Below are 26,338 nucleotides of genomic sequence, written 5' to 3'. Positions count from 1 at the left end.
TGTTTTTACCACCCTGTGCCTCTGGCCATGGAATGTCTCGAGCAGGGGAAAGCTGACTCAAACCATGAGAATTCTCAATGATTTCCTTGAAGGATCTAGTCCTGGGCCTGAAGATGCTGCTATGAGGCTGCTTGCCAAAAAGTACTCATCAGTGCATGCTGAAAATTTTGGTTTTTCCCCATGTGTTCAGTTTGGCAGGAGCTAGAATTTCAGTAAAACACACCCCCAAAGCTATCTAGCAATGCAAATGGATGTATCAGCTCCAAAACTGTGGGGAGAGGCCACGCTGCCGTGTGCTGGGTGCTTTCAGCCCATCAGTATCTTTATAATTAACTTTTTTGCAATGTTTTTTGTCTGTCTCCTCTCAAAAGCAGCAGACCTGGAGCTGTAAGAGGCTTGTGTGTGAATGCAAACCTTAGACCTCTCTCTGGGTTTAGGGCACAGGGACACTTGGGTTGGTTTTTGCAGCCCTAATTCTGCAGCTATTTGCTGAAACGGCCCAAGTTTGTGGTTTTTCTTTTAAATACACACAAATATTTTTTCTTCTCTGCTGGCTGCAAGGAACAGTTTGACACGAACATTAAAAGATTTAAAAAACATCCAACAGAAGAGTCAAATAAAAAGAGTAAAATAAATTATTATTTACATTATTTTTTCCCCTGGCAGAAATACCATCAAAAAACACCCCTAACTACTTTTTCAGTTGGTTTTATTCTTCCTAAAAAAACCCAGTGTGTCTGCCAATCAAATGCTTTCAAATAAAGACAGTTGTCAATCCCAGAAATGGTGCAAACCAGCCTAAATTACACAGCAGCAGGCCTAGGGAAAGGATTGGGAGGTTGGTTGGTTTGATTTGGCTTTTGAAAGACTTTTCCACAGTAGAGGTTAAGAAAAATGTTCATTTGTCCCAGTGCTGTAGAAAATAGGAAATGGCATTTCCAAGGGAATGTGGCAATCCAGGGGGTTCCATCTCTCCTGAAACTCTTGTAGCTCAGCTGGGAGTGCACCTTTTCTGGGAGAAAACAAGGTAAATAAAGCTACTTTTTGCTTTACTAAAGGCACTCAAATTCCAGCACCACTTCTAGAAATGTGGTTTTGGAAGGAGGCACAGCTCAGTGTGGTCTGGAGGAGAGGCCTCATGTTCTGTGCACCATGGAGTATTTATTCTGATAATAATTGGGAATATCAATGTGAACATCAGAAATAAATTCTCCAAAATGCCAGGAGAGGTTTGAAATGCTTTTCCAAAACTGCTACCTCACTGAAAGGGCACTTCATTGAAAGCAAGTCAAGACGTTAAATTTTGAGATTTAGCTGGAAATATCCAAGATTTGTATCCTCCAAAATGGCTCTACCTCTGCCAGCAAAGAGAGATAAACGACATAAACTTGATCCACATTTTAAACTCACCAGCTCAGAAAGCCACAAACTCAAACATCTGTTTATTACAAAAGATTTTATTGCAGTTATTTACACCCGTTCCTCGTTAAGTGTATAAATGTAAACATTTATTATAGATGTACTTCTCTTATCTTACAGTTCACCCCCTGCTCAGGTTAGATGACGTTTTTTGAAGCATTCAGGTGGTGAGGAGAGTTAAGCTATATTCACAGAATATACATCTGCCTGCAGGGAGGCTCCTCCAGCCCTACGCCAGCGGGATGGACACTGTCCCGTTGGCTCTGCTCCTGCTCCTCGTGTGCACGCTGGATTCCGTGATGTCCTCGGAGTGATCCTCGCTCTTCTTCTCCTTCAGGCTGTTGATGAACCTCAGGGTGATCTCGTCCCACTCCTCGGGCAGCAGCATGAGCAGGAAGCCCATGCAGATGATGATGGTGGCCCCCAGCCGCACCACGCTGAAGATCATTTTGTGCTTCAACAGGTCCACGGCTGGCAGGAGAGGAAAGAACAGAATCACAACAGCAGCAGGGTGGGGGATGGCACCAGGAGCAGCCTGGCACGTCCCTGTGTCACACTCTGGGGGTGACACTGGCCGTGGGGCTCTCAGATCTCCCTGAGCTTTGATCTGACAGGGCACTGCTGGAGGTGCCACAGCTCCTCTGTCCTCACCCCCTTGTGCAGGCTCTGAGGAAGCCTGGAGGGGCTGGATTAAACCTCAGGAGTTCCATGGTGAAGGGGGTTCAGCCTGGAGAAAAGGAGGCTCAGGGAGGACCTTCTTGCTCTCTGCAAGAAGAGGGTGCAGCCAGGTGCTATGGCTTTCACATTCTCTGGGAAAAAAATCCCTTCACCCAGGATTTTTCTCCTGGGAAGCTGAGAAGCCTCAGAGAAAAAGAAAACAATAATTATCTCATTTGCTTCTCCTCTGTTTTGCTTATGTGGAATGTGTTTGGAGATTGTTTACCCACAGGTGATTGTTCCATTGGATTCTAGTGTGAGTGTTTTGACTCTTTGGTCAATCAGGACTCTGAAGAGAGTCACAAATTTTCATTATTATCTTTTTAGCATTCTGTAAGTATCCTTTCTGTATTCATAAGTATAGTTTAGTTTAGTATTCTTTAATATAATATGGTATCTTAAAATAATAAATGAGCCTTCTAAGAACATGGAGTCAGATTCACCATTCCTTCCTTCATATGGGGGGAACCCAAATACAATAAGGTGGGGTTCAGGTTCTGCTCCCAGGAAACAAGGGACAGGAGAAAGGGAAAAGACCCCAAGTTGGGACAGATTGGATATTCAGAAAAAATTCTACTCTGAAAGACTGGTAAGGCACAGGCACAGGCTGCCCAGGGCAGTGGTGGAGTCACCATCCCTCAAAGTGTCCAAAAATGAGTGGACATGGAACTTCATGGTTTAGTGAGCACAGGGATATTTGATTGAGGGTTGGACTTGATCACCTTGGAGGTCTTGTCCAGTCTTAATGGCCCTGTGATTCTGTGATTTCTGAGACAGAAGGCATTTTATGGTAACTCTTTATCCACAAGAGGCTGCATCAGCAGAGAGCTCCCTCAGGCTGCAGGAACCAGGGATGGGGAGAGAGCAGCCTGTAGGCCAGAGAGCTCCAGCGCCTCCAGGCCCATCCTCTCAGCTCCACAGCAGCCCCCAGAGCCCACCTGAGCCTCAGGCAGCCTCCCACAGCCATGGCTTCACATCTGCATTCCCCAAAACCAGATCTTTTCTGTGCTCAAACCCCTAAGGGTGATGAGGCTGAGACTGAAGAGCAGAGAGCTGTTCAAGAACAGAGATTTTTTTAAGACAGGACTCTGCCTTAAATTTCCACCCAACAAATTATTTAAGCAATAAACTTATTTCTGAGCTCCCCTGGGCTCATTCTGGCAGCAACAGCAGCAGCTGTGGCACTGGTACCTGCATTTCCAGGGACACTGAGCACGGTGCCGATGGAGATCAGGATGGGGTAGGTCAGCACCACCCCAACGTTAACCAGGATGTTGAAAGCTAGGGAAAAACAGAGAAAATAACCCATGAAAATGGGGAAAACACAAGAGTGAGACATTTATCCTCCCCCTGGACACTAAAGGTACAATATGTGATATTACTATGTGGTATTAAGTACCCATACCACAATGAGGGAGTTGTTACAAAGTGATTGATTTTGTTTTTTTCTATATGAAATTAGAGGAAATTCTTCACAGGGGAAAGGGGAGGGTTGAATGGCCTTTCACAAACCATAATATTGAGGTTATCATATTCCATGGCTTTGCACAGGCTTTAATCAGGTACAAAAACCTGGTCTTTTGTTGTTTTGGGGTTTTTGTTACATGACAGCACTCCCAGAGAGCTCCAATGTCATTGAAAAATTAAAAAAAAAACCTTAAAGTTTTGCTTAAGTTTAACTTTTCCTTCAAAGATTAAAAACAAATTTAAGTTGTTGATCATCCACCACCCAGTCCTGCTGCTGAGTCCCCTGCATGAGGTTGGGTTTATTCACTTGGGTGATAAATTATCCCTAATTTTGGTCCCCCAGGAGCTCACAGGGCAGCTGCAGCTGTGGTTGGAGCAGCTCAAGGAGCTCCCAGCAGCTCAGGATGGGATTGGCAATGACATTTTCTTTGCTTCCATTTAATAAACACTAGTGAGACAAAAACCTCTTCAATTATGGAATAAAAGAGACTTTACCAAAGGAAAGGATGCTGTTATGTGTGGAAATTAAAATGCCCCTGGGCTGAATCTAACAGATATTTTGCTGGCAATTCTGGCTCAGAAAGAGGGAGCCTTATGTGAGCCCTGCCCAGAGCCTGCAGCACCCCCAGAAATGTGCCCCAGCACAAACACCCCCCAGGAGCTAACTGGGAACGTGCAGCCCCCTTGAAATGGGATTTAAAGCAGTCAAACTGTGCCAGAGACAGGGGCATTGGTGTGGAGCTATGGTAGGAATGAAAAAATGGGCAATTAGTAGTGCTGCTTCATGTTTACTCCCTGCTATTACTGTTAATTATTAATTATTATTAATTATAACTATGCTTACCTATCAATTATTAACTGTATCTCAATTAATAGTAATGTTTCATGAAGTGTAATGAAAAATATGAATCATTTCTAAGGTGCACCAGTTTGCACTGGGACCAGGAATAATCTGTGAGAGAGCTCTGCTGCTTAAGGGGACAGGGGGGAAATTGTTTGTGCCTGAGGCCAATTTTATAAAGGGTTGGAGGGGTAAAATAAATAAATAAATTGTTTTATCATTTACCTGGTAAAATAAATAAATAAATAAATTGTTTTATCACTTACCTGGTAAAATAAATAAATAAATAGTTTTCTCACTTACCTAACCAGAGGCCAGCCACTCCACACAGGTAACCCCATGGCACAGCAGAGAAGGGGTACCAGTACTCCACTTTTGTGAAGTAGAGGATGATGGGGGTGATGGAGATGAAGATGAAGTTGAAGAAGCCCAGGGTGGACACGAAGTGAGCTGCCTCCCCAAAGTTTGCACTCCCAAGAAACATTTTGAACAAAACCTGCAGAGGAGAGGAGACAGGAGGGGTTTAGATTCCATGGCTGTTGTGGAAGCACTCCATTCCCTTGGGGAGAGTGCAGCAAAGGAAAACTTGCCACAGCCCAGCCCTTTTCCCACACAAGAGTCTTGCAAGGGGATTTTTTGTGAGATTTCTGCTCTTTCCTGGGTTTTAGCTCCACGTCTTTACCATGGGGATGGCTGAGTCTGTATAACAAAGCTTTACACAAAATGCCAGGAGGACAAAGTGTAGAAGAAGCCAGGAAAAACCAAGAATAAACCAAGAATTCAAGAACACTCCATTCATTCAGCAAGTGTAGAGGATTTGGCCTGAGTGTGGCAATGCTGGGAGGAGGCTCCAGTGGCTTCCACAGCATGACCCTGCTGTGAGAGGAAATCCAGCCTGGAAGGGCTCACTCGGTGAGAACCTGTCCTCTGTGAGCTTCAATTAATGGACTTTGAGTGACTTTTGAAAGGCTACAACAAATTTAAGAGATGAGAAAAGTCTAAAGCTGCAAGGGTTTCCACCACAACCCACTCCATACTTGACACACAGAGCTGAAAACAAACCCAGCCACGCTCAGCCCAATCTGTTCCTGAGACAGAATCCCTGCCTTTCCCAGCCCTCACCCTCCAGAGCAGCCACTTCTTGCAAGCAGAATGGTCTCTAATGAGCAGCCTGTGCCAGGCTCACACCAGGGCTCTGAGCCCAGCCTGTGCCAGGGGGCTGCAGGGCAGACCTGGGATGAGTTGGGTTGGAAGGGAACTTACAAGATCATCAAGTTCCAACCCCCTGCCATGGTAGGGACACCTTCCACCAGCCCAGGTTGCTCCAAGCCTCTCCAACCTGACACTGAACACTTTCAAGGATGGGGAAGAAACCTCTCTCCAGGCTGAAGTCAACATTTTCAGGGGAGAAAATGTCCCCCTGGCTCTCCTCCCTGCTGCTCATGGAGAGCCCCTTTGAAAAGTGTTGATAAACTCTTGTTATCATGATTTAAAAATTATCTTAAACTCCTCCTGGAGTGGCAGTGGAGATTTCATTAAAGGCTCATCAAGAAAAGCCATTCTGGGTAATTGGCAGATGACAACTAATTACCCTCACGGGCAGATTTCCTGACATTGTCACAACGTGGGTGACACAGGAGTGAGGAACACAACAAAACATTTATTCTACAGCCACTCTCTTTGTATTTGTGTCTTTTTAATGCGAATGAATTTAGCAGTGCCAACAAACAGCTGTGACCTACCTTATACAGTGCAGATGTGGAGGCTGATCCCACGGCGTAGGCCACCCCAATAATTGAATCACCCTGGAAACCATCTGCATATGCCATCATCACAATTCCTGTGATTGCCATTATTGCTGCCACTATCTGCACAGACAAAGCAAAGCAGTGTGAAGCTGAGATCACCACTGGGAGGGGCTTCTCAAGAGCGTCACCACCCACTTGCTCTGACCTGGAGCTTTCTTGTTTTCCCTCAAATAGGAAAGATCGTGGGAGAGATGTAAAGCAAAATAAAAGTGTGTGCACTGACAGGGATGTGGATCTACAGCACTGGGGCCTGCTGACAGAACATCCATCATTATGGATTCTGTCAGCTAAACATCCAGCTTGGAGAGGCAACTGCAAGATCAAGGAATTTTAAGGCATCACGCTCTACTGTACAACAAAAGAAATATTTATCAAATCCACCAATTTGACTTAAAATGCAAACATTAGATGGCCAAACAGCCTGGAAATTAGTCCAGAGGAACGAGCCTTGTGTTTTGGAATACCAGGATACCACAGGGAGCTCTTCCAGCTGTTTTGGCTGTGCCCTGAGAGGTTTTTTGGACAGATACGACCAAATTTCTTCATGAAGCTTTACATCTGTGCTTAGGTTTTTGGCCTCATTTGAAATTCCCAGAGAGAGCATTTAAGGAGCTTCAAAGAAAAAGAACAGGAATCATTAACTGCACCACATCTGAAATCCTGGGTCTTGACTCCAAGAACCTTAAGGAAGTGATAGGGAGCCCAAAGTGTTTTATTCTTTAAAAAACTCCCCCTCTGCACCTAATTGCCCTCAGCAGGTAATGTGGGGTGTGAATTTCAAAGGCACTGAATACCCAACTTGCACTGAGTGTTTCCTGAGCCAGTGCACATCTCCTGAGCAAACACCAATGTGATATGGGCACTTTGCCTCTTGACAACCTCACTGAACTTCATCTAAGAAATATTCAGTCCTGGATTTAAAAATAAGCTTTGGCCCACAGACTTCAAAGACTTCATCTTGATCCAAACATGTGCCCTCCTGTAAAACAGCATTTCAGAGCTCACGGTTCTGCCAAGAGTCCCAGAAAACCACTGACACTCATCCCAGGCAGATGTGAGCCAGACTGAGGCAACAAAAAAGCACCAAAATCCCACAAAATAACTTCAGCAGAGCCAGACAGCAGAGCAAAGCCATGTTTCAAGGCACACACAGGACAGGGACACACAATTGTCTCAGGTGAAGCTGTTCCCACACAGGGGACAATGGGGAACCCAGAATCACCTGCCAGGGCAGGGCCAATCTCTGAGACTCCAGATAAAAATGCCAGTACTCTTAAATCCCATAGGCATCCAGCATCTTCCTAGGAAAACTCATCTCCTGGGCGCAGCTGTGAGTCCTTACCCCTCACCATCAGCCCTATTTCACCGGTCCTTGAGGCACACAGGTGTCCCCTCACATGGCAGTGGCTGTGCCAAAGGCACAAACCCCACTGCAAGTCTGTGTACCACCTTGCTTCCATGTAAAACACCCCAACTCCAGGATACAAGTCAGGAAAACCTGAGGGTACCACTGATACTCCAAATTCACCATGACATGGAGCTGAAATCCAGATCCCCCAGTGCTGTGGTGCCTTAGGTTGGAAATGGGGGTATTCTGTTCCCATCTGCTAGAGGTGGGGCAGTTCTCTGCTGTTCATGGGGCAGTTTTTACTTTATCTCTTCCACAACCAATTCTCCCTCCAAATCTCTTCTGTTAATGGGCTATTAATTATTAATTATCTTCTGTCCATGGCCACTGAGTGTCCCTGCAGGGCTGATCCAATCCCAGCATCCCATGGGGAGATGCTCCGCCCAGGGGAGGAGCCAAGCATTCCTACCTGGATCCAATCTGGGCCTGGCCCAGCACAGCAGCCTTTGCCCCCTGCATTGCCAGAGGAGCAGCTTTCTGCTGCCCTGCATGGCCAGAGGGAGCCCAGGCCCATCTGCAGCAGCCCTGGAGCTGCAGAGGAAAACTCCCCCCTTGTGCAGGATCCGTGCTGCAGCAGAGCCACAGCTGGCACTGCAGGAGGGCTGAGCCCCCTGGGATGGGGCTGGGACACCCCCTGACACACAGGGGGCAGGGACTGCTCTGACTCTGGCAGTAGTTTTTTGGGGGTTTTGTACAATTAGATTTGGGGGGGTTTTTTGGTGTTTTTTTTTTTTTTTTTTTTAAGTTTTCCTAGTAAAGAACTGTTATTCCCATTCCCATACCTTTGCCTGAAAGCCTTTCAATTTCAAAATCATAATAATTTGGAGGGAGGGAGGTTTACATTTTCCATTTCAGGGGAGGCTCCTGCCCTCCTTAAGCAGAACCTGTCTGTTCAAGCCAAGACACGTGGGCTGGAGTCCCCCGAGTCTCTCAGTGGTGGGATGAGATCTGGGAGGGTTTTAGCAAGAGGGCACCAGGAGGTTTCCCCCTTTTCCTCCCCAGGATAACACATTCCAGCAGTGGGGCCATCCTGGGAGACATCATAGATGTCCCAGCCTCGAAGCAATGCCCAGGGACAGCCAGGGCACAGTCCCAGCCTCAGACATCCACGGCCTCTCCTCTGGGAGTGCAGAACCCCCTGCCCTGCCTGGCTGCCCTTCACATCCCGCCCTGCACAGAAATTCAGGATTTCAGCTGCCAGCTGGAGGATTTCCAGCAATGTGTCAGCCTCAGAAGGCAGAACAGCAGAGTCCAATGTGGTGATGCCCTCCTTCCAAGGGCAAGGATGCAGATTTAACTCTTGGTGCCCTCACTGCTCAGCCCTTTCCTTGTGTCAGTGAAAATGAGTACATTCATCATCCCCTTTATTCCTACCATGAAAAACTCACTCCCAGTCTGTCTAAACCAAATTTAAAGAGCCAGATCCCTAATTTAATCAATTATTTATAAAGCCAAGCACTTTTTTCCCCCTTGAAACAACTAAAATGATGGACACATGTGGAGCATCGACACCTCCTGAGACTGAAAACAGCAAAAACATTATTTAAATTTCAGGCTCAAGGCTCCTCCTGCGTGTTCCATTCCAGGGCATCAGCACAGCTGACCTGTGCCTGCCTCGGGTGCTGGCTTTAGAAACCTGAGCTCACATCTGCAGGCTGCTCTGCAAGGTCATAGGAAAGCAAAGGTGGCTGTCAGCTCATTAAATGAGGCTTTTAATTAATGGAAGAGTGCAGTAACTTTCTTTTGGAGCCTCCTAGGTAAGGAATGAAATTAGCTTGCCTTGTTTTTTTCCTTTTTTCCCTGAAAGAGAGCAAGGCCAACCAACAGTGTATAAGAAACATTTTTTTTTTTCTATGTGGAGCACAGCAGAAAATGATGTGTAAAGAATCACAGAATGGTTTGGGTTGGAAGGGAACTTGAAAGATCATACACTTCCAACACCCTGCCACAGCAGAGACACCTTTTACAATCCAAGGTTGCTCCAAGCCCCTCCAACCTAGCATTGAACACCTTCAAGGATGGGGAAGAAACCTCTCTCCAGGCTGAAGTCAACATTTTCAGGGGAGAAAAATGTCCCCAAACTACTCTGCACCTACTTAAAACACATTGAGTCAACTCCACACTGAAGCCCCACCAAGGGCTTAAACATGCAAACATATAACTATGTGTCTAAATCTAAACAGCACAAGCCAGCAGAACTACTCAAATATGTAAAGTTTTAAAAATATCTGTGCTTGCTTTGAGCCAAAGCTGTCTGGACTTCCCAAAGGTAACATGGATGTGTTATTATTTTGAGAGAGAGATGTTCAGAAGTGTCCAAGCAAATGCCAGGGTGCAGGCAGGGATGGTTCTCTGTGTCCTTGCCCAGGGCAGGAGGTACTTCAAGGTACCTGAGCTCCACCTGCACTGCTTTTATAGGTAAATAGAACCAGAGAATTGTTAAGGGTGGAAAAGACCTTGCCGAGTCCAATCCTTGACCTCACACTACCAGATCCACCCTAAACTATATCCCAAAGCATCACATCTACACATTTCCTGAACACCTCCAGGAATGGTGACTCCACCACTCCCCTGGGCAGCCTGTTCACCACCTGACCACCCTTTCTGTGAAGAAATTTTTCCTGATACCCAACCTAAACCTCCCCTGGTGCTTTTCTCTCTCGGGTGGGTGCTACAGCTTCACCACTGATGGCACGAGGCTCTCCCTACGGAGCGCACAACTCTGGTGCCTCCAACACAGCCACAGCAGCTGAAACTGTGTGTGCAGCCCTTTGCAGACAGGGAGCTGGGAATTCACTGCAGAGCCACTGCTGTCCCAAGTACTTGGAACACAAACCCTGTGAGGAAGCCCTGGGGGAGCTGGGGGTGCTCAGCCTGGAGAAAAGGAGACTCAGGGCTGCCCCCATCGCTCTGCACAGCTCCTGAAAGGTGCCTGTGCTCAGCTGGGGCTGGGCTCTGTCTGCAGCAGCACTGACACAGCCAGAGCACACAGCCTCGAGCTGCACCAAGGGAAATACAGGTTGGATAGCAGGGAAAAGTGTTTCACAGAAAGGGTGAGAAAGTTCTGGAATGGCTGCCCAGGGAGGTGGTGCGGTCCCCATCCCTGGGTGTGTTTAACAAAGCCTGGATGTGGCACTGGGTGCCAGGGGTGAGGTGTTGGGGCTGGATTGGACTTGATGAGCCTGAAGGTCTCTTCCAACCCAGTGATTCTATGAATTCTGTGAATTTTGTGAATTCTGTGAACTCTGAATCTCCACCTCGATGTCACCCAGATGCGCCCAACAGCTTTGGAGCTCTGGAAGAGCTGCTGGGAGCTGAGCTCCTTGGAAAAGCTGGCCTGGGTGCAAAGTTTTTCCCACAAAACGTGGCTCAGGGTATAGGATTAGACCTTCATTTCTTTTCATGTTCTCACTGCCCAAATAACCCAATTCCTGAGGCATCCAGGGACAAAAAGCTGGGTCTGTGCTGCTCTGCTGTACTTTAGCTCTCCAACACTCTCCTGCGAGGTTATTAACATAATTAAGTGTTATTCTGTCAGGAGAGCTGCTGGAAAACACTGTGAATTACCTCTCCGGCAATGGGCATCCAGTGAGGCTCTGCCAGCGAGCAGCACAATCCAGTTTATGTGCAGGATTTGCTGCTCACTTTTTCCCTCCAGGTTTTTCCTGTGTGAACCCCATGGTGTTTACAGAATTCATACTAATGTATATTCATGGCAACCTTTTTTTAGTCAGTGAAAAATAAATAATAACTGAAAACAGCTTTTACTTCTAGGTTTCTAAAACAGAGTGGTCTAGGAGAACACAAGAGCTATGCTTGCTCTGCCAGAAAGATGCTGCTTTGAGATGAAAATTAGCTTAAAGGGTACAAAATGTTAAATTTTTTTCAGATGATCAAGGGGTGGAGGGTTGCTGTTATTTCTGTAGAGAACTGAGGGTTTTATACCCTGTTTATTCTTTGAGTCAGTCAGTGGGCTGAGGGAGGGTCACATTCACCTGATCTTTTTGTATTTTCAGCTGTGTAGGAAATAGATCTCCAGGTGTCTGGCTTTACCTTCAAGCACTGGCTCACCTCCTCAGCCTGGCAAGCACAGTGCCCTGCTCAGTGTCCTGGTGGCTGCTCCAAAAGCCAGATGAGATAACTGTACAACAGGATTTTTCCTTTCATTTCTGGACCTTTCTATCCTACTATTAATCAAAAAAAAAAAAAAAGAAAAAAAAAAAAAGAAAAAAAAGAAAAAGCTGCGGTGCTCATTTTCAAACCAGACTGACTTGGATGAGTGTCCTGATCCACCACGCTTTCCATGGAACTTAAATCCAGCTGCTGTTGGTCCCTTCTGGTCTCAGCCACACCTGGCCCCAGCCAGTGCCTAATGAAGTTCAAGGTTTTCAATAATTAAGTCAGGACTGTGCCCAACAGGACCTTGAGCCATTTCAGAGGGGAATCTGCATCCATGAACCAGCAGAAATCCTCACTACTCCTCATCCAAGGTGTGAAGCCAACAGTTTAAATTGCTGCATGTGGGAGATGTGTGTATGGAAAATTACACAAGTTTGCTTTCCCCAGATTCAGGGGCACAAAATTTTGTTTGAGTTCTCTTTTAAATTTTTGTAGGTCCACTTTACTGCCAGTGAGAGCTGTGTTAATTTTAAAGCAATTTTGACACATAAATGTGTGTGTGAAAAGTGAGAGGGTAGCACAAGAAATACACATTACACATTGAAAACATCTGTCTATCCAAACAAGGAATAAAACTGCTTTGGTTAGAACCTACGGATTCATCACTAAGTTTAAAATAAAATTAACAAAATTTCAGCTCAATAAGCCAAGACAGAATATGTCACAGACACATTTTATGAAAAATCCTTTCATTAGGATTTTTTCTCCTGAGAAGCTGAGAAGCCTCAGAGGAAAAGAAAAACAATAATTATCTGCTGCTGTGGAATGCAAAAGGTGGATCTTTGATTGGTCCATGTTGGTTGTTTCTAATTAATGGCCAATCACAGTCAGCTGGCTCGGACTTCCTGAGAGTCACGAGCTTTTGTTATTGCATTCTTTTCCTTTCAAGCCTTCTGATGAAATCCTTTCTTCTATTCTTTTAGCATAGTTTTAATATAATATATATCATAAAATAATAAATCAGCCTTCTGAAACATAGAGTCAAGGTTCTTGTCTCTTCCCTTGTCCTGAGACTCCTGTGAACCCCACCACAAGAACAGGTTTCTATGAAACTGGAAGTTCTTCTATTGTAAATCATCAAGTTACACTTGGCTGTAATGGCTCCTTGAAATTCCCACACTGAATTCCCTCTGAGGCTGCACCACAAAACTCAATGAGAAAGGTTTTCATGGTGCCCCAGTGCAGTGGCAGCACCATGGCTGATGGGTTCAAGTGCAATTATGAAAACATGAGAGAGTGGAAAAGAGGCTCGTTCATACCCTTGCTCCCATGAACCTGTCTTTGAGCACAATCCAAGAAAGCAAGAAGACAAAAGCTTTGTTACAACAGAACAGGGCAGAGACGTCTGTGGCTGTGAGCTTCTTTAAAGCCAGTAAATACAGGTAGTTAGTCAAAGTCCACAGAATAGAAAAGGGAGCAGTCCTTTTAAGAAAGAGTTTCAGCGTCAGACCGTCTTCACCAAAAATCCGACTGCATTCCCTATGGAAAGAAAAGAGTTTCAGTCTCAGCCAGGGTTTTCCTCAGCATTCACTGCAGCACAACAAACATTCATTAGGCTTTTATCCTGCTTTTCCTAACTACCCCACACGCCCAGGAGAATCCATTATTGAATTCACACAGGGAAAACAAGGCACAATCATCTTAAAGCAGCAATTTTGGAAGAAGAAAAGATGCAACTTACCTGGAATAATCACACTCTGTGCAACAATAATCCAGGGACTCACACACAGAAATGAAGGTTATCTATAATGTTCTGACAGCTCCCAGACTCTGCCTTCAAGGCCATGAGCACAGGGATTAGAATCACCATTTTTTTCTCTGCAGCTTGCCAATTTTCTTCTTTTTTTGCATTGCTCCAAGCCTTGTTTTCATTCTTGCTGAAATATATTTTTATGTATGGCCAAGGAAGCTTTAGGAATTGCCTAAAGATACTCAAAAAGACTGCCAGACACAGCGTGGTGGGGAAGGGAGCCACCAGGCAGTGGGAGTGAGCCAGGCAAACAGGAGTGTGAGAGAAGGAAGGGAAAGGGAGGGGAAGGTATTTAACAGCTTCATTTTATTGTACAGTGAAAAGCTGTGTTTTCTAGGAGACATCTCCTTGAGAATTAAACTGCAAACAAAACCCCCAGATTCCCAAACACTGTGTCCCACACAGCTCCAGTGAGCTGTTTGCTTCTTGGGATTTCAGGAATCTCAAAGTGGGAAGGATGTATTTTATCAATTCCACTGTCTGCACTCTTGGTTGAAGGCATTCCTGAAGATATTCCCAGTGTGCTTCACTTCTTGGCATGGCAGGCACCCTGGCACTGCTTAAAACACTTGTGGGAAGTCCCACAAGTGACCCCAAAAAGCAGTGGGGTGAACCAAGGCACCCTCAACCTGCAGCACATCCTTCCAAGGAAAGGGATGTGGAGGGAATAATCCGAATGCCCTCAGGCTCCACAGTGCTCTGTGTCTGGGAGATTGATAAAGCACTCATTATGCAGAACTAATTAGCAACTTCAAAGATTGAGCTGCAATGTGATGGCAGAAATGTTTGTTATTTGGGGGTGGTGGGGGTGGTCTGATAACTATCCTGATTTGCAAGACAAAATTGTTTTCAGGGCCCCTTAACCATTTTTACTAATTCTTGGGAATTTTGCTGTTAAAGACATTGCAGTTTTTTTCCTCTTAAGATTGGAAACCATCACTCTCATTTTGAGGAAATCAGAATAATAACATCTATGTAATAACTGAGATCAGCTACATCTTAAATGGCTTTATCATTCAGCTTAATAACCACTCATTTCTTGATGGCACTAAGGTGTACAAAGCAATCATTTCTGGTAAAAATAAATTCCATTCTCAAACTCTGTGTACTCAGGCTGGTGGAACTGCTAATTATCTCCTTCACTCTAGTTGACCTCAACACTCTCAGGAGTCCCGTTCACCAAAGATCAGGATTAAAATGTTCAAAATACAAAAAAGAACAGCTACTGGTGTGCATCATTTATCTGAGATGCAAAGCAAACACACAGTGAAGCAAATAAATGAATGCCTAACTTTCCAGGCTTTTGTAAGTCTGATTTCAACAGGAGTTAGAGGTGACAAGTTTCCCTGTGGGAGAAGAGACTCACTGGCAGCACGTCAGTGTTCCTTGGCATGAGATATAGCAGTTTACCTTTATAATATATATATAAAATCAATATAATATATATAATCAATATATATATAATCTATAAAATACATAATATACATTTTATAGTAGCACATTATATTAAAATATAACATATTATTATACTATATATTATTGTAATATATTGTAATTATTATATTGCTTTATATACATTTTATATATAATTATTATATATATAATTATAAATAATTATATATATATAATTATACATAATAGAATGTTACCAATATAGTATACATTATATAGTAACACATTAAATTAAAATATAACATATTATTATTCTATCTATTATAGTAATATATTATAATTATTATATTGCTTTATATATTTTATATATATAATTATTTTATACATAATTATATATATAATTTAATATTTTTATATATATAATTATATATAAAGTTATATGGGCTGTTTAAGCAGGTGGAAGGGCCTCCATCACACACAGCAGTGACCAGACCAAACAGGGGCTGGAGGTTCCTCAACTCTCAGTGAAGAAAATGCAGCAAAGTCTCTGACAGGGTCAGGCTGAGTGAGGCAGAAACTTGATGAACTCACCCCTGTGCCTAGGAGAGCTCCCTGAATAATGCTCAGTCAGTGAGGAGGTTTGGAGAATGCTTTATTTTGCTTTATTTTCCCAGTCAGATTGCCTGAGGCTTTCTGAGGGCTGGTGGCTCAGTGGTTAACTCAGCCTCTTTGACATGCAACTAAAATTAAACTTGCAGGAGTTTTCAGACATGGCAGTGATTAAAACCTTGGGCTCAGGACCAGGGGCTCTCTGAAACCCTCCCCACACAAATAATGCTGCAGGCTGCTGCCTTAGAGGCACAGACACATCCAGGGACAGCTGACCCTGAAACGACGACACAAACTATTTCCAAATGCACAGGAAGTCTATTTAAAACCTGCCCTCTAACACAAATAACTCTTTTTACTTGCAGGTAGTGCTCAGCTCTGGGCAGTGTGCCATGCTCTCAGGAATTACAGCCCCTCAGGGCAGTCGTGCAGCTTTGCCTCTGGCACCCCCTAAACAGCCCTGTGCCCTCTCAGTTATTCTGATGCCAGCCCTGCACAGGAATGGGTTTGTTCCCTCCTTTGGAGTGAAATCCAGCAGCTGGTTTTAAGCAGCTCACAGAAAAAACAGCAAGCAGGCAGAGACCTGGGGCACAGGAACACAGGGAATGAATACAGTGACATCACCTGGATTAGCACTTGGCAAGGCCACAGCGACATGAGGGCAGCAGATAACACAGCAGCACCTCCTGGGAGCACAAATTCAGTGTTCCTGCCTAAATGATGGCATCTGCAGCAATAAAATACCTCCCTGCTCCACTGTAGGGGTGTCCTGGACTGCCAAGCAAATTGTATTCCATTTGCCATCTGGATGGCAGTGGTCTTCTGTTCAGTGGGCAGTTTTCCTTATCTCTTGCACAATCACTCCTCTCTCAGGGGAGACATCTGCTGATAACAGCTATTGAATGTCACTGCATGGCTGATAAGAGCTACAGCATCCCATTGGGAGATGTGAGCCCAGAGGGAGGAGCCAAGCATTCCTACCCAGATATAATCTGGAGATCCTGGAACACCAGCACAGCTTCTCCACTGGATTCCCAGAGGAACAGCAGCTGCCTCTTCTCCCACTGGATCTTCAGAGGAAGAATACATCCTTCTCTATAGGATCCCTGCTCCAGCAGAACCAGCCCTGACACTGCAGGAGGGCTGAGCCACAATTCCAATGGGACTGCCACCAACACCCTGACCCACAGGGTGTAAGGCTGGGTTCTGACTCTGTCAGTGCTGTCTTAGTTTACTGCATTGTTTATTTTATCTTTTTATTTTCTTCCCTAACAAAGAACTGTTATTCTTGCTCCCATATTTTCTGTCTGAGAGCTCCCCTTAATTTAAAATTTATAACAATTTGGAGGGAGGGGGTTTACATTTTCCATTTCAGGGGAGGCTCCTGCCTTCCTTAGCAGACTCCTGTCTTTCCAAACCAAGACAAGGGGGCAGGCACCAAACTGAGTGTGGCTGAGCTCCCTGATGAGTTGTGTCCCCAGCACTGGCTGAGTTGGAGCTGGCAGAAAGGGCCTGACCAGCTCTGTTTGCTGGAGAGCTGCAGCAAAGGGAAAGGGGCTCCTGCAGAGCCTGGCTCAGGAATGCTGTGTCCCACAGGAAGGGTCCATGGGAAGGCCAGCTCTGTGTTGATGGTATTCCTGATGTTCCCCTCTGCAGAGCAGCTCTGGTTTGCTGTTCCACAGGTGCCTGAGGGAGCTGCACTGAGCTGCCGCTGCAGCAGAGGGACAGGACTGTGGGTGACAAACCTGCAGTGACAGTTTCATACACAAATACCCACCCATGGCTCAGTCTGCACTTCAGGTGATGCTCACTTCTCCTTATCCAAGAAATCCAACTCTTCCCATGTGTTTTGTTCAGATTAAACCTGCACCTACCAATGCTTCCCCTGGCCAGTGCCCCAGGCTGGGAAGAGCTGCAGCTCCAATCTCAGCTCTCACACCGTGGGTGGATCCTGGCAGGAAGCTGCTCAGTGTCACAGTGCTTGTCCTTGAGAAGCCAAGGTGCCAGATGGGGAGGCAAAATGTACTGGCATGGAAAATGTCACCCACCAATTCCACAGCACAACTGCATCAGGCTCCTAAGCTGAGTCTGTGCAGTGTCTTCTGCTGTGGTAAATAATGGCAGGGTTAAATTTCCTATTCCTGGGCTTCCTGAACTTCATATCCCCTTATCCAGCACTAATGCAAGGAGTTTCAAGCTCTTTATGAGGCACATAGCTTTTATTTACAATACTGAGGGGATACCAAGAGCTGTCTTGTGCCTCAAGACAACCAAGACACTTCACCTAAATGCAGCAGCAAGTTCATAACCATGAGTTATTTTCTCACACGACAAGATTGAATCTCTAAGGTAAAGAAAGCCACAATTTGTAATCTGAAATATTATAATAATAGAATGCTAGAGTGGTTTGGGTTGGAAGAGACCTTAAAGCCCATCCAGTTCCAACCCTCTGCCATGGGCAGGGACAGATTCCACTATCCCAGGTTTGTCCCAGGCCCATCCAGCCTGGCCTGGAATACTTCCATGGATCCAGGGGGAGCCACAGCTTCTCTGGGCACCCTGTGCCAGGGCCTCACACCCTCACAGTCAAAAATTTATTTTCAATATTTAATTTAAACCTGCCCTCTCTCAGTCTGAAGCCATTCCCCTTCCATGTCCTTGTCAGAAATCCATCTCTCTTGCAGCTCCTTTAGGTACTGAGCAGCCTAAACTTTCCAGAAAGCCAATCTAAAGCTGAGGATTGAGACTCCTGTCGTTCCAAGTGGGATTTATTAAAGGAGCAGTGGCTCTCTGCAGCTTTGCCAGCCTGGGGCAGCACTCTGCAAGTCACTTCCAGGATCACTGATCTCTGCCAAGATGTCACAGATATTGTTTGTTCAGATCCACTGGGAATATCTGCTGGACAAAATGCCTGATTGTCTTTAAAGCTCCTGGAGAGTAACTACATCCTCCAGAAACATAAAGATAAATCACCTCTGGTCTGCAAGCAAAGCCTGGAACTGCTGCAAATGGGTTTATTGACAAGAATTAGATACTGCACAGGAATAAAACAGGGAAATGAAGCAGCAAGAAATCTTACAAAATGTAATAAAAAGCCTTGTAACAGGAATATCAAGAATGCAAATAAAGAAAATACACAAACAATTAATGCAGATTTGAAAACACCCCTGTTCTGAGGCTGGTGAAATGACCTCTAAAGATCCTTTCCAAATTCAATCTGTCTACAAGTTAAACCTACAGATTTTCAATCCTTTAAGTCACCAAAAAATGGAGAGCTTATCCTGAGGAGATGCCCATCCCTTATCCAATTTGTAAGAATTTGGACAGTCAAGTTGTAACACAGGACTGACCAAGTTGTTCTCCCTGATGAACTCATCATTTACCAGCAGCTACTTCTTTGGGATGTGAGTTCCTGACATATCTGGAATAAAAATACTCTGGGAAGTTCCCATTACTCTAACACTATTCCTGAGTCCACACATTCACTGACCCACTGCAGAAATTCCTGTGGCATTTAAGACACTGTCCTCAACTTTAAAAGCTCAATTTATAACGGCTGGGGAAATATATATATAAATATATAAATATATAAATATATAAATATATAAATATATAAATATATAAATATATAAATATATAAATATATAAATTATTCAAGCACAGGAATTTTTTTATGCATTGCTCAAAAATGCTGCTCTGATAGAGATATATTCAAGAACCAACTCCAAGGGATTTATCTGCAGGGATATTTCTCCTCACCTTCCTCCTCATCTGCTGTGCAATTGTTATTACTTCACCCTACATGCAGGAGCCAAGCTGACACTGCTCATGTTCTCACAAACACTCCAGCAGAAATCTGAATGAAGCTTCATTAACAGACAAAGCACCAGGGTTTGCAGAGAAGCACTTAATTAAGTGCAACTGTTCAATTTCAGTCACACTGATTTGACAGAAATGATAATTTAGGGCCAAATTACATTCCCAGATCCTGGCAAAAAGCAGCTGAGGGAAGAGTTTGGACCTGTGCACTGCAGCCAGTCAGTCACAAATGGGATTCCCTGTGCTCAGGGACAGCAGGAGCCAGGGATGGGCCCCACACTGGGTAATTCCTGCTGGAACAGACAATTCTGCTGGATCAGGCAGGTTCATTTCCAAGCCAACCTGCACTGGAAGAACAGAATTGGATCCTAGCCCAGAATGACCCCGTGAATCTCTTCCTTCCCTGGGCAAGGTGTGGTGTCTCTTGGTGAGTTTTGTCCTGTCCTTTAAAGCAGCTCCCATGCCACTGTCAGATCAGTGGAATAACAGAAGTGGAGGAGGAGCTGGGAAATCAATTGTCACAGAATGTGAGGCACCTCCAAGCCCTGCAGACAGATTAGATGTGGTTTTCCTCAGAACTGCCTAAGGTGAAGATAAGCAGCAGCACTGGTGGTTGGACTGGATGATTTCTTTGGGTTCCCCCTTAAGATTGGATTTCTCTGACTTCTCAGGGGCTACTGAAAGGGGATTTATACATTTCCAGCAGGAGGAAAGGGTGTTGCAGACATCTTTTATGAAAAATCTTTTCCTTAGGATTTTTCCTCCTGAGAAGCTGGGAGGCCTCAGGAACAACATGTAAACACAGATTATCTGCTGCTGTGGAATGCAGCAGGTGCATCTGGGATTGGCCCATGTTGGATGTTTGTAATTAATGGCCAATCACAGTCAGCTGGCTCAGACAGAGAGTCTGAGCCACAAACCTTTGTTATCATTCTTTGCTATTCTGTTCCTAGCCAGCCTTCTGATGAAATCCTTTCTTCTATTATTTTAGTATAGTTTTAATGTAATATATATCATAAAATAATAAATCAAGCCTTCTGAAACATGGAGTCAGATCCTCGTCTCTTCCCCAATCCGAAAACCCCTGTGAACACGGTCACAAAATGGCAATTTCCATCCTGCTGTTCTTGCTCAGCACAGAGAGCAAGCCATGGTCTTCCACATGGAAATCACCTCCTCAGCTCCGAGCATCTTTCTTCCCAGGCAGGAGCTGGTTTGGTTGCACCCAACACTGCTATTCTATCATAAATGGACCAGGATAGATTCACCTGATCCAGGCAAGAACACAAAATATAGAGATATTAGACAACATAACAGCAAGATTATAAGCAGATTATTGACCTTTTCAACTCATTAAAAAAGCCCTTTAACAATCAAGTTCCCGTTTATTCAGCACACATCACTCATCTGTCAGCCTCCTGTGAGCTATTTATGAATGAGGTTTTCTGCAGCATGACCTTTATTCTGACACCGGGGTGGAACTGAGCACAGCAGTGATCTCAGCCCTCAGGAATTAGTGTTTTTAAAGGGATACTGCCACGATGAAGCCTACCTGAATTTTTTGATTGGAGACTGCTTTTCCTGTGCAGTTGCAAGGTGCCCGGAATAATAAATGGGAAAAATCATAATGTTCCAGTTTGTTGAGAACCAAGTCATGAAAAAGGGACAGTCAAAGGTCTCAAAAGTGATTTTGACAAACTGTGTGGTTCCAACCCAGGAGGAAGAGACGGACAAAATGATCAGGAATCTCCAGATTAGCTTGAGAAATGTGGATGTGCAGGACTGGCATCGTGTCTGTCCTTCAGCTTCTTGGCTGCTGCTCTCTGTGTGCGTTTGTGTTCCTTCTTCTCCTGAAAGAGAAAAAAAAAAAGGAAGAATAGAAAAAGAGTTGTACATGTAATGAATGCATTTGAAATAATTCTTGGCAAAACCTCCCATTCTGGTGCAAGTCACAAATCATCCCTTGCCTTCTCCCTGTAACTCCTCTATGTCCCATAAATACTGAAATCCTGCACAGAAGTGTTTTAATAATATCAACTCTGTCACTTCAAGGAGGCAGAACCAAACACAAACACAACAGTGAGGGCTGAGGTAACAGCATTACAAATAAGCTGTTGTCACTATTTGCTTTATCAGCCCTTCATTCCCCCTGCCATCAAACCTCCAGAATAAAATGTTACAGAGGCAAATCACTGTGCATGTGTGCGACAGAAGAGCTCTCTGGGCCTGCAGGTCTGGAGACAGCACCAAGTTCTTATTCCTCAACACTTTAATTCCACAAGCACTTTTATTTACAAGCTGGGACGGGGAGGAAAGAAATAGTTTGGCTTTATGTACCCAAGCAGAAAAAGGCTTTTTGCAGTCAGGTTGGTGTACTTACATTTCTGAAGTTAACAACGGAAACTGGACAAAAGTGAAGCTTGGCATGCCTAGAAACAAACCTCTGCACATCATCAAGGAGCAACAGGAGAGCTGGCATTTCCCATTTCAGCACGGTGGTTTTGGGTTTTTTTCAGTGGTTTTCAGGTCTATGTGCACATTTCCTAACACAAGTGGGGAGAATTTAATCTCACTGACTGGTGCCTTGCTCCAGGACAGATCTCCCAGAGATGCAGCCCATGATCCCTGCTTTGCTCTCCTAGATCCCAGCTGAAAACAAGGAGCACTAACCCTGCTGTCCTGGGAGCTCACAGGGCACACTGAGCTCCAGCCATTCACCCTGTCTGACCACATCACAGTCTGGGAGAAGAAACAGGAAAATCTTCTAAAAATCATGGCCTGAAGATGTTCTTAACTACTCCCATCAGTTATCAGCCACATTAATACATGATGTGATGTACAGAAGAAACAATATGGTTTTGAGAGAAGTTACAGATGCACTGAGTGAGAGCATACACCATCCTATATCCAACTTTTATGTGACAGTGGAATTCTTTCACAATCAGGTATAATTTCCTTTCATATTACTGGTTTTGCTACACTAGCCATAAAGAAATGTCAAACTGGGGTTCCTAGCTATTACTGTAAACCAACATTACACATAAAAAAAAGATTTATCATAGCAGGGAGTGCTACTGATTTGCTATTCTTGATTTGGAATCAAGAATTTTCCTAACTAGGATATGGAGCTTTTTGCAGTTGTAATTGTGTGATGTGTTTTTTTCCCTAAAAATAATCTGTATGCAGTGGCTCCATTGTTTAGTGGTGAATCAAGAATTTAAATAAAATTACAGGTTTATTAAAAACATGCAGAGGATAATCAGCCATGGGTCTGAAAAGGCAAGCATCCTTTTAGCATTCTCCTTGGCTGCTGAGAGAAAGTAGATATTTTGATGGTACTAATAATGACTGACGTCTATTGAAAGGTAAATTACAGTTTATTTGCAAGTAAGAATGGCTTAAAAAGAATATATTATAGTAGCATCAACTTGCAGGTCTTCCTGCCAAGTAAAACTACCATGCAATTAGTCCTTTTTCAGCTACCACTTAAAATAATCACACAATGATAGAAGAATAAAGCACTTTGAGCCATGCTCTCTATTTTCCAATTACACAATAATGATGCAACTGGTGTCATTATGCATGACACCACCATCAGCATTTGATTTGGGTGTTACAGTCCCAGGTCTGAATGCCAGGGAAAGGCACAGAAACACACACTTGTTGCAAGACCTACCTTGGATTTAAAGACCTGTGTAAGTTTTAGCCTGAATAAGTGCACAGTGGGGAGCTGCTGTAAGTTTTTAATCAGTGGGATTCATCCCTTGTGATGCAGTTAGCAAATAACTGTGTATTCAGGATGAACATGTTGTCTGGGGCCCCTTTATATTTAATGATAATGGAAAGGCATGTTGAGAGGGGAGCTGATTCCATCCTCATCTATCTACATCCATCTACATCTAAACTCACTGGAGGCACTTAACTCTAGAGCAGATATTTGCAATTAACTTAAGTGAAATTGTGATTGATTCCCCGTGACAGAGTAGCTTGACAGCTGCTTTCAAAATCCGTGGGATGTGCACACCTAATTCCTGGCCAAAGAACCAAAAGGACAAGATAAGAAATAGATTTCAAAATAATGACAGGGAGTGAGCCACAGGGTGAGCAGGCACACGGTTCCTATTAAAGAGGTTTAGGGATTTCCAAGTCATGGAGCAAGCCCTTGTGTTTAGACACCCAATGATAGTGAGGAGAAAACAAACTGATCAGCCAAAGTGTTTGAGAGACAGCATTTTACAACTGGCAAGGTAGCAGAAACCCTTGGGGTCTGCATTGGGATGGGATTGGAGCAAACCAAGAGACTTATTCTGGGAAGAGCACAGGAACAAGCTAGAAAGCACAGGTAAGAATGCAGATCACACGGCAGGTGACACAGGGAGGTGGCTCTGGCCATGACAAACTGTGCAAGGCTGTGAGCAGAAACAGCCCTGCACGGTCCCTTGGCCCACAGTGCAGTTCTTGCTGACAAGATGGTCACAGAAGAGCCTTTTGCTTGCAGTATTCAGAGGAGTGAGATGAGGAAAATCAAAACCTACAGCTTTTCATCAGAACTCTTCTGGCTGTTTGGCAACTAGACCCTAGAAAGTCATATTCTCTGTATTTGTTTAGCTATTAGATCAGTCCTAGTTAAGACTTCTCTGATAAGGATGGGAAGATTAGGATCAAAAGGGAAATTATTAAATGAAAAGTAAGTGTTTAGAAGAGTATGACATCCAGACACCACTCAAGGGGGCCTAGAGCTCTTTCTTGGAGAAGATGGATTCTGATTTTGGATGTACCTTAGTGCCACCGTTATTTCAGCCTGATATCTGGAAAAATGAGATTTGGTCTTCTGATTTCTTAGCTATGATCTTAACTGCAAGATGCTGCATCAGCTCCTGGCAGCAATGATCACCTCCAATACTCTTCTGAGGCTTTCCATCAAGAGACTACTCCTGGAGCACGAGATCCCTCTGTTTTCCAACACAAGGAGGAAATGGGTGACTCCTGCTGCCATCAGAGATCCAGTGACAAGAGAAAGTTCAGCTCCCCCAGGTCCAGAGTGCAAGGGACATCTAACCTCTCTTCCTCCCCTTTTTGCTCACAGTATCTAGACAGGCAGTCTTCCAAAGAACTCAGGCAATTAAATAATTTCCTTCCAAAAAGCTTGGACAGTTAAATTATTTCACTCATTTCAAGTCTCTCCTCCTCAACAGTGTGGTTTAGCAGACGCACAAGCCTGTGGCCGCACATTGTAACTGCTCCCATCCCACCCCTGCAGCTGCTGGATGAACACCATGGTGAACAGATCAGTGTTCACCACACCTACAGGTTCATTTGAGCTAAACTCCTGCAGTGAAGTGGGTGATGGAAGCCCTGAGGAGCAGCTGATGATGATCTGAGCTGTGATGGTCTTGCCTAGAAATCCTTCCACCTGCTGCTCCTTCTCTTCCTCTTCATCAGACCATCCGTGGCGTGAGCTGAGGTCACCACTGTCTTTGAGAAGGAACTCCTAAGGGTTCTGGCATGTGGCCAGGCTGAAGCTGAGGAGACACAACCACCCTGGAAACCTAACTGTGTGCTGGGGTTAACCAGCTATGAGGATCTTCTGTGCCTCACGCTGTGCTGGGCATCTCATGCACGTCGTGTACCTGTGAATCCCAGCCTGCTCTTCCCATCCGTGCCACCTTCCTGCTGGAATTCAGGACATCCCTCTGGCTGCCCTGGATTACTCAAACCCCTGCCAAGGGGCTCAGAGACCTTGGCACAGAGCCCAAGACACCTGTGATTTTGATTATGACCCATGGAAAAAATTACCAACCTTCTATGAGAATCTGCAAGCCACGAAAGTCTAAGCAGAATAATAATTAGTTTGTCACGGGGTGAAAAATAGATTTTTGGGGTTTTTAGAATGGGGGTTCAGAAGGCAAGTTAGAGGAATCTGGGTGTGTCCAGCCTTTCTCCTTCTTCTTCTTGGCCTCCATCTTCTGCTGTGATGCTGGCACTTTTGGATTGGTTTAGAGTAGAAGCTCACTGTCTAACATAGGTGACAGGTATTGAGAAGTTATTGTAAATAATGTACACGTAGTTTTTAGTATAAAGACATAACACTGCCCCGAGGGCAGCCAGTGTGCCTCTGTCTGACCTGCTGAATGAACCTTGGCAGGCCAGAGAAAGAATTTTATAGATAAGAAACAATAAACAACCTTGAGAATGACACCAGAAGAGTTCTGACTCCTTCTTCAACAGCCAGGCTGGGAAAAGAGATTTTCTAACACATCTCGGGGTCACTCTGACCAGCAGAAGTCCCGAGACCTTCCCGCTCACCCCCGGGCTCGGGAAGGACCTGCACGGGGCAAACCAAACCTCAGCATGCTCGGGCCCTGCCCCACCTCTGCAGAGACAGAGGGAAGAGCCAGGAGTGTGGCTGTGGGTTCCTACCTGATCTGCTCTGCCTCTCGACTCTGCTGTGCCGACAGATTCCCGAGGGACTTCGATTCTGCAGCTCAAGAATGGGAGCAGCAGAATCTTCAGCAACAGATAGAGGGGAGAGCTGCCTAGTCATGCCTCTGTGTCTGCTGGGGCAGTTGCCTCCTGGCTTGCATTGGATGACAGATGATCGTGAGGCACCTGAGAAGAAAGAGTTTTGCATCAGTTTTGTCTGGAAAGTCCCCGGAGGAACACGGGGCTTTCAAACAGGCTGGCAGTGAAATGCACACAAAAGGAAGCGCACGGCAGAAAATGCAGGTTTCAGCTCTGCTCAGGATAAAGCAAATAAGTGAGTAAATAAATACTTAACTCTCTCCCCCCTTATAGATAAAAAGGTGCTGCATGAAAACCAGTCTTCCCCCTGAGGAAATGAGAGCCCCATGCTGCAGTGTATTCTCAGCCCCACGGCTCCATCCACAGGGCCTGCACAGTTAAAGGAATTTGTACTCACGTGGGGCCCT

At 44.8% G+C, this 26,338-nt stretch overlaps 1 protein-coding gene across 6 annotated transcripts in view; it reads right to left on the bottom strand.

Moving 5' to 3' along the window:
• Positions 1-1,442: 1,442 nt before the first annotated feature.
• Positions 1,443-26,338, bottom strand: part of SLC35F4 (solute carrier family 35 member F4) — a 118,313-nt gene continuing 93,417 nt past the window's right edge. For 2 of the 6 annotated variants that reach the window (XM_074543992.1, XM_026796533.2), the window contains exons 2-8: positions 25,830-26,018; positions 20,962-21,259; positions 13,099-13,318; positions 6,187-6,312; positions 4,748-4,940; positions 3,328-3,417; positions 1,443-1,890 (exon numbers count right to left, since the gene is read on the bottom strand). In XM_074543992.1, the coding sequence (XP_074400093.1) occupies positions 1,649-1,890; positions 3,328-3,417; positions 4,748-4,940; positions 6,187-6,312; positions 13,099-13,318; positions 20,962-21,259; positions 25,830-26,018 (1,358 nt within the window). In that variant the 3' untranslated portion in view covers positions 1,443-1,648. The other 4 variants (XM_026796534.2, XM_074543993.1, XM_074543994.1 and 1 more) reach the window with 4 other exon arrangements.

This window comes from Zonotrichia albicollis, chromosome 6 (assembly GCF_047830755.1).
Source record: "Zonotrichia albicollis isolate bZonAlb1 chromosome 6, bZonAlb1.hap1, whole genome shotgun sequence".
Classification (NCBI taxonomy): Eukaryota; Metazoa; Chordata; class Aves; order Passeriformes; family Passerellidae; genus Zonotrichia; species Zonotrichia albicollis.
The sequence above is the reverse complement of the archived record's forward strand: the minus strand, read 5'-3'. Positions and strand labels throughout refer to the sequence as shown.